Raw genomic sequence first — 9,533 nt, 5'->3', positions numbered from 1 at the left:
GTCAGTCAGTTCGTTTTGGCTCAATACTCTGATAGTTCAGCTCATTGTCTGATCAAAGCCAATGGTAAACCAAAAAAGCAGAAAGATAATTCCTGACACCGCTGATGCATGATTTGATATCTATAGTGTCGTGTGACACAGTCAAATGAATAATGGCAGAATTCCATTACATATATGTCTATTGATTTCTTATTCAATTCATTAATATTTCTGTCAGAAACTTCCACGAACATGAAAAGGAGGCGGAGTCTACAGATCATAATTGATCAGTGAAAGTCAGTATACGACCATTCTACACATAATTGCTAATTTACAAGTGAACGTGCTGTCGGTTAGTTAATTAACATGGTGTGCAGATGATGACACCCGAACATTTCAGCAACGATTGCTTCTTCTCTCTTGCTATTCACACTTGAAAACTTATCTGATGACCGTTTTTATGTAGATTAGTGTAATCTTTGACGGCGAAAAATATTAACTCGTTCGACTTTTGGCGGTAACTTGCATTAATTTTTCATAACTAATTTTCTTGCCTTGATAACTTTGGATCTGTTCCTCATCTCCCGTCGCCGGACCGTGAAACCAATATTGTTTTTATGAACAAAAGCAATATTCAGACACATGAATAGACCCACCGCGAGGCAACAGTAACGGTAAGTTTACTTATAAAAGTATCTGTTTAATCACTTGATTTCTTTTTTGAATGAAACCGATAAAAATAAAACCAGCAGCAATTATTTCAGCTACTTACTCAACTCATTTTCTATTATTGAATGTTTATAATATAAAAAAAAAATAAAAATGTATAGAGACTTAAATTGCATTATACATATACGATTCGCTCAGATTTCTCATTAATATTTTTTTAATTTTATCATATTTTAAATGCTGCAATATTTAGTTAAAATTAAACATTTCATATAGAATATTGGCAAACTTTGCAATGAGAAGTTGAATTTTGTCTTAGACAATGATATCAGAAAATCCAGGTCCCAGTAATACAACAACCAATAAGAACTGCGCGCAGATGTCATTTATTTTGATGACGCAATATCTGACACAAAGACAATTATATATTATTCATAACTTTCTTTGATCCAATCAAAACTGTTGCAGTCGGGTGATATGCTTGCCTGCCTATGATTTAATTCTGTCTTTTACAGAAATGATAATAGAATAATTACAGAACCAATATTCTTTCATCTTACATTGGTCTATGCTGTACACAGTTCTGCAGTTCTTCATCCCCTGTGTCTCTTTCGTTTCCTATGTTCATCATACTGATATTTTAAAAATACTGTTTTTTTCAAAAGTTATGTTATGTTTATTAAAATTCCAATATAATATCGGTTTGATCTTTAAACGCATAGATGTTGTAGTAAATAGATAATTTGGTAATTTGGCTTGTAAAGGGAATTGCCAAGATTGCTTTTCTATCACAAACAATTTATTATTTCATGATCGCATCAAAATATCTGACGTTTCCTACGTCAAATAAATTACAGAATACAGTGTAGCTATGTTTTTCATATAATTTTTGTTTAAAGCACGAAAACACGATAGGGAGCCATGATCGCTACAACAAGAACATAATAATAGAAAAAGGCTGAGAGGTTCTTTATTTTCAATTTACTAGAACATGAGACATTGAATTGCTTCTTACCATTATTTGGTTCTACATTAACAAAACCATTGGAACGACAGGTAGTCATCAGGATGTCAATAAACTGTCGATTGTTCAGTAAAAAAAATCGAATTTTTAATAGAAATAAAATAATCTTTTTAATTATCTACAATTAACATTTAGTATTACTTCAATTTAAAGAATAAGACAACCCGGTATTAATAGGGTCCCCTGGCCGGGAATGCTAGTAAGAAAGACCGGACAACAAAAAGCCAAAATCCTGGCTCCAGAGCGTCTGATAATAGCAGACTACAATGTATACACGTGACGTCATTGATCCTAAGAGCGTTTTTTGTGCTCACATTTTATTTATTGATTAAGAACACAATTGAGAGGTAATTTCTTATTATACAATGTACATGTATCTAGTCTTAAACGTTGATTCTCTCTCTCTCTCTCTCTCTCTCTCTTGGTGATTTAAAAAAACTTTTTAAAAAAAGGTCTCATCTGTAATAAAGATCAAATGTTACACCTAAAGTTGCATACGCATGGCAAAAGGACATTTTCAATGAACACCCTGTTTGCACAATTCACGCATATCGTATGTCTCAACCCAGCCCTACTCCCAAGAATATGACTAATACAAATCAGAATTATTTGTGTTTTCATCTTCAAATTATCTTCATGACATTGACCAAACAATGTAATTATTTTTTTACTCTTAGCTTGTATGTTTGATAAGATATTATTAAGAGTTATGTATTTGGTACTACCTCAAATACCAAAAGAGTAGATTCCCGCCTCCATATTAGCTTCATCGCTAAGGCGAGCTAAAACCAAATCTCGAACAAATTTAACACCTCTAACTTGAAACGAAGAACCGGTTATTAAGCAGCAAAGACTGATGGCGCTTGTTCCTACTTCTGGTCAATTTCCACTATCTTTCAGAGTCTTTATTATCACGACTTAATCTGTAACTGCTTTGATTTAAGTAATTGGCGATTTATCAACCGGAAGTCGTCATTTTTCCGTCCATAAAGCTGATATCATTTGTTGTCATACATAAATGAACGTGCGTAATTAAAATCTGTGGAAGAACACATTTTAAAAGAAATAGTTACTGTGGCGTCTAAAAACAAATCTTTTTATTAAAAAATACCTGTATTTTTATATAGATGCTTCACAATTTTGCGGATGTTCTAATTTCAAACTTACTTAATTTCTAGAATAACAAAATTTTTGTAAACTTTGTGGAAGCGGCGATTGCGGTTAATCTTTTAACGACTTTGCTTTTGATCCGCCAAAACATCGAGGTTTGTTTTACGTCAAAATTACCCGAAACAGTTGACGATGTGTTTTGCAACATTGCTCAACTGGCCTTGCATACATAAAAACAACCCACTCTCTTTGTTTCTTTCATCAATAAATGTTAAAATGGCTGAATGCATGTTTTTGCAAAGATGAGGAGGTTGTTTAAAGAAGAAAAAAAAACTATATTTTTTGATACATATGAAAATATCACACCAGTAGTTGCATGTATTTTGCAAAACAATTAACTTAGGTTGATAGAATTGCAAGCACTTTCAATTTAACAACTCATCTCTTCATTTCCTGTTCTTTCCACCTGGATATGAAAATGTATTATATATAATAAAAAAAAAACCATCGTTGACATCATGTTTGGAACGACAGGACAAACTTATTGCTAATAGTCCTGTGATTAAACCGGAGGCGGTGCTCCGTGATTGCGATCAACAATGAGAAATCCCGTGTCCGGAGCATTAAGATTATTGCATTTAACCCTCAATATCGGGAGAGGGGCACTTCTCCATCTTTTGATATAGATAACGTATAAACTCCATCAGTGCAACAAACACTATAAGGAAATCATTATACGTGAGAGCGAACAGGGTCGTCACCGGAAAATAATTTCCAAGCAGGTTATTGAATGCTTAAGTGCACAGAATCAATGACAAACAATATTCCATTAATATCTAATGGAATAAAATTGAGAAAATGTACTCCAGGAGTCTGCGAGCCATGATATTGAGGTGCCGAACTGTTAATTTACTGTCCGCCGACGTACTCTATTTTCATTTAACATCTTTACCTACTGTGTAACGAACTGGAAACGATCTCGGTGAATAATAAGAGATGTTAAAAGCCGATTTTGCGGCAAATTATTTTCGGATTCTTCCGTCGGATTCCGTTTGAATGGGGTTTGCACTAAATAGCTAGCCCGCACGCAACCCCTCTTTGGAACAGAATAGAATTGCTATATACATTGAATGTCAGACATTGTTTTGTACACACGCAGCGATGAAGAGAGATAGTGCTGATTAATGTGATTTGCAGGAATTATTGTTTTAATAATGTATCTAAAGTGTCTTCCTCTAAATGAACTGAAAAGGGGTTTCATTAATAATTGCTATTGAAATATTAGAAACGTCCCATTTCATTACGCTACACTTTGAAGATAAACTAATAAAAAGAATGTTAATAACATCATCAGTGTAAAACTCTTCGTTTTAGTATATATTATTAGATCCAATCGCCATAAGTTCTTTCACCTTTATATCTTTATTTCTATACACCAGTTTCTGTCTGTCTGAATCAGTTAATAATTCATAGCAAGATAAATCCTTATAAAATTACGGAAAATGCAACTTCATGTATAGAACAAGCACAAATATTACATGTAATATATTAATTTCTAGGAAAGGGGGTATAATATTGATTTATAGTACAAACAATAGATTTCCATATTTGAATACTGAGAATTCCACGTTTCTAATATTTTTTCAATGCCAGTATTGATTTATTAATATATAATTTCGTACATCAACAATTACGTTTAGTATATGTTTCTCATCAGGAATTTTAAAGATTTCCATTTGAGAGTCTTGAGACGTTTAATGCACATCAATGAATGTCCTCAGTGATAACATCTCTTTGAATCTTTTTAGATTCATTGCATTGTTTGCGAAAGATAAAAACGATAGATTTTCTCTTCGCCATTGTAACATCCAACCCGATCAGCATGATATACGCATAGAAAAAAGATCAAAATGAAAATGAATCATCGTTCAAGATCACTCCAGAATTTCAATACTTATTTGTATTTGCAAGATACATAACACATCAATCTTCATAAAATACTGTGGAATCATTGGGCAGAAAAATTTTCCTGGTTCGTTGGGACGCAATTTTGTCGGTAGCAATATCGGTATAATTCTAATAAGCATTTAACAAATGCTTGTATATAAATTCGTAGGGATGTAGATTTATGGGCAAGGATTATCCGAGAAAGCCACCCAAGATGATTCCACAGTACTATGACTGGATATCAATTATAATACGGGTTTTCTTTTATTAAATATAATGATACATGGTAAATTGACGAGACTAAAGTGATAACACGTGTACAGGCATACTCACAAACGACTGTACTTGTTCAATAAAAAAAAATCATCATAAGAAGTGTCTCTGAAAAAAACAGTTCTTCTTTCCGTATTATATTTTTCAGTAACTTTAAAAGCAAACCTTTTTAAAAACGATTGTCTTTACATGCATGTATAGATAAAAATTAATCATCCAAATTAACCAATGTTAATTTTCAAAAATGATTTCAAAGGTAGGCACAAATGAATTCATAGTTAGGCACAAATGTTATTAGTTCTTTCCTCATCATAGAACGTATCAATCATTTTCAATGCCATTTGGCATAGAACTGTTGTAACCTAATAAGAAAAGTTTTTTACTGTTGATAAACGTCCCGTCAAAAATGTTTCATTTTTATAGAGCTTTATAAATGTCGAGTGTGAATATTTGAAGAATGGAATCTCTTCCTGCCTTATCCACATGTGGGTTGACTTTCTTACAAACCAAACCTACATGTTGGGTGGACTCGAACCTTCCCTGCATCGTACGGAACTTTTTTCCGCGAAAGGATGTTTTAATCTTCGAACAACCCCTTCTTACGCGGGAATTCTAAATAATGACCAAACTATAGGTAAGGCTTTCATTGGGTAAGCGCGCAATATCACAAACAATTTAATTATCACATCCCTTTTTTGTATTACTTGAATGATGTTTTAAACACTGAATCACCAATTTTCATATTTTTCACGATACCACCGTAAAAAGGGTATTTCCATCGGCCGCAAAAATACTAAACTATGATGTTGCAGGATGCAAGTCTTTTCTGGTTTTATTTAGTTTTGCTTTCACTAGTGTACATATTTGGGACTTATAGTATTAATTCAATAAATTTCGTACTAAAACTGTCGAGAATGCTTTGTTTGGAAGAAAAATAATTCTTCCATTGCTGCAGACAATCAGAATTTTAACATTAGTATTAAGTATTATAAGTTATATTGTTTTTAAGAATTACACAACGACCTAGCTTGTCCCGGCCGTGATATGGGGCAACACATGTGTCACAAATCTCATCCGTGTTGCAAAAATAAAAACACGATGAAACTAAAATATAACACGATGCTAAAGCAAACCACGATTATGAAATAAGACACGATACGGTACTAAAATAAGACAGTATTAAAATAGTACAAGATGTTGCATAATGCTCTTTTATATCTCGAGTTATATTTTTTTCAGATTTAAAATCAATTATGCATTGGAACCAAAAGACGTAACAAAAACAACAGTAGCTTAGTCTTCACTCGACACGTGCCTAACTATGTCATTCTTTAAAAAAAGCGGAAGGTCGATTTCAAATTACCTATCGCAAGTGTTCTCCGTGGCGTCACTTGGGTGTTTCTACGATTGTGAAGTTGATTTGGTCTTCCTCCTGTACAGCGTTGCCGACTCGCTACTGGATGCCATACTTAGGCCCAACGTACCGCAGATGGTATGTTTCTCAATCCATCCAGATCAGATTCAGAACTGTCGGCATATGGATCTGCATGCTTCCATCCAAGTTCAAGTCCAGAAAGAGTCCACGACCTACCTCATCTTGCACAAACTTCTGACCAACACGCCAGCCCTGGTTCTGGGCATGTTCTGTGGTGCCTGGAGTGATAAATACGGCCGAAAACTCCCAATAGCCTTGCCCAGCTTTGGAACAACTTTTGCTGTGTTATTCTACATGGCAGCAAATATGACATACAAAGGATCTCTCGACTTTTTTCTCTGTGGCTCTTTCATTCATGGCTGTTTTGGAAAAACTGCTATGATTAACATGGCCGTTAACAGCTACATTGTTGATGTTACAACGGTGGACAGGCGTACGAAAAAGTTGGGAATCTTGGCAGCAATGCAGTTCATCGGTATGTTCATCGGCTCTCTGATAGGAGGTCTGTTAATTGACTTGACGTCCGTCCTCACGTCCTATTGCATTGTGTCCGCGATGAGCGCCGTCGTGGTTTCCCTGACTCTTCTGTCTCTCCGAGAAACGCTTCAGGTGGACAACGAAGAGAACTCGTCTCCGTTCAAATCCTTCTTTCGCGGAAGCAACGTCCAGGATTCGTTCAAAGTCTTAACACGAAGCAGAAGCGGAAAACTAAGATCGTGCATCCTCTGTCTGTTTATAATCGTCCTGCTGCACCAGACGTGCCGAACTGGTCTAACAGACGTGACTCTCCTGTACACGGAGAAATCACCACTCAGTTGGCCAACTTCTTGGTTTGGTTATCTTTCTGCAGCAGACAATGCCGCCATGGGCATCATTTTGCTGGTGCTACTTCCGCTGTTATCAAGTGTTGCAAACCTGAACGATGCAACTATAAGTATGATAGGGCTTTTCTGCGCATGCGTGAGATTTGTGATCATGACATGGAGCAAGAAAACGTGGATGGTGTGGTTGTCAATGGCGATTGGGAGTATAGCTGGAGTGATCAACTCGCCGATTCGTTCACTTTTGAGCAAAATGGTCCACGAAGATGAAGTAGGGAAAATGTTCTCATTGCTCGGAAGTGGAGAAACTATTGCAAAATTCTGTGCAGTGTTTTTTCCATATCTGTACGGCTATACAATTGATATCTTCCCTGGATTTCCTTTCATTTTTGCATCTATTCTGTACATTTTAATGATGGCTATTATGGTTGTGGTGTATGTGTCCTATGCACCTGATAGCAATCCCGATACACCGCAAACAGAATCCAACTGGGAACTAGATCGCATCGAGTGCTCTACTGGGAAGGAGGCAAAGTATAACGGGACCGGGTAGATAGCGGGCCCTGGAGTTGATCCGAATTCCATTACACAGAAAGTCTAGGAAAAGTGACTGTTATAAGATGTACATGCATCGGAAAAATACACATTTACATATCAATCTGTAAACACAGTATACACAACGCGTAAAAATCTCTGCATCCTGAAAACTAATTCTGTGAACAGTCTACACGACTTACAACTCATGCTGGAAACAATCTATACCACTGACAATGTATACTGTAATCAGTCTATATCACTGACAACTCATAACAATCTACAGAACGGTCAATTTATATTGTAAACGGTGTACATAACTGTCAATTTTTATTGTAAACGGTCTTCACTACCGACAGCTCATATTGTTAACGGTCTTCACAACCGAAAAATCACATTGAAAACGGTTAACATCACTGACAACTCATATTGTAAAGTCTATACACCTTTTACTCATATTGTAAACTGCCAAAACAACTGACAATATATATCAAAACAGTCTTCACAATTGGCAAGTCATATATTATTAACTATCTACATAACTGGTAAGTCATATTGTAAACGGTGTACACCACTGACAAGTTATATTGCAAACAGCTTACACCATTAACAAGTCATATTGTTAACAGTCTAAAGAACTGACAACTCTGGCAAGTCATTTTGTTAACAGAACTGAAAACTCATAACGTAAACCTTTTTCTTTACACAATTGACATCATTTGATATTGTAAACGGTCTACACCACTGACAAGTTGTATTGTAAACAGTCCACATAACTGACAACTTACAAAAATTGGCACAAATACTTGATTGGGTTAAGAGGACTCGATGGTCGTGGCTATTTTTAGACTATATTGATCTCCTTTAGAAGAAGAGCTCTATACAAAAATATAGGAAAATACCCAAATTTGAAATGTAAAATGTAAAATTTATGGATTTTATAGTTTATAGGTAAACAAATCATACCCGAAAGTTTTTGGTAGATTTGATCGATAGTTTGTTGGCCATTGAGCCTCGTTAATTAATGCAAGACAAAACAGTTTACCCAACTAACCAGTCTGTGTTATATACAACTGGAAAGTACACTTTTTATATATACTAGTAGTTAACAAACTTTTATAAAAATGAAATGGATCTCATACATATCAACTGAATTAGATTAAAAGTACACAATTCAAGATTTAATATATTTTGATTAAGCATAGAATTGTACATAAACGTTATATTTTCTATTTATTAAATTGAACTATTTTAATAAGTTAGAATAGCGTATTGTGTTTTTATTGTGCATTGTGTATGGCTTTTATTTCATTCAAAACAATGGTGCAAGCAGAAGACTTATAGATTTGATATTGATAGATATTATGTTGTATAGAAAATTGAATTGAAATTGAAATTGAATTGAAATAAAAATGGGAACTCTTTTGCATTAGTTATTGTACTAGTTCTTTATTGTATTTATTACATGTACAACAGTATGAAGTATTATGCCCACGACTGGAGACCAATTACAGGCCGACACCTTTCAAGGTTCTCACATTAGCAGGATATTCAATATACAGGGGTGATTTGCGGAACCTGCGCTTCAGCAGCATTAGATGTTTATCCTATACATGTATACTGACAAGAATAACGATCAGCGAAACCTTCATCTTACACCATTAACCCTGTAGTACATTGAATGCTATTCAAACTGGTATTTCCCTTGCATACATAAACTATGAATGGAATAAATTTCAAG

General features: G+C 34.8%; 1 protein-coding gene across 1 annotated transcript; it reads left to right on the top strand.

Annotated features, from left to right (window-relative positions):
* Nucleotides 1-285: 285 nt before the first annotated feature.
* LOC105328664 (proton-coupled folate transporter) lies at nucleotides 286-9,119 on the top strand. The gene is made up of 2 exons (XM_011429637.4): nucleotides 286-653; nucleotides 6,242-9,119. Exon 2 carries the CDS (start codon nucleotides 6,324-6,326, stop codon nucleotides 7,809-7,811), a length of 1,488 nt encoding a protein of 495 aa, XP_011427939.3. The 5' UTR covers nucleotides 286-653; nucleotides 6,242-6,323; the 3' UTR covers nucleotides 7,812-9,119.
* The last annotated feature ends 414 nt before the right edge of the window (nucleotides 9,120-9,533 follow it).

This window comes from Magallana gigas, chromosome 3, assembly GCF_963853765.1.
Source record: "Magallana gigas chromosome 3, xbMagGiga1.1, whole genome shotgun sequence".
Taxonomy (NCBI): Eukaryota; Metazoa; Mollusca; class Bivalvia; order Ostreida; family Ostreidae; genus Magallana; species Magallana gigas.
The sequence above is the reverse complement of the archived record's forward strand: the minus strand, read 5'-3'. Positions and strand labels throughout refer to the sequence as shown.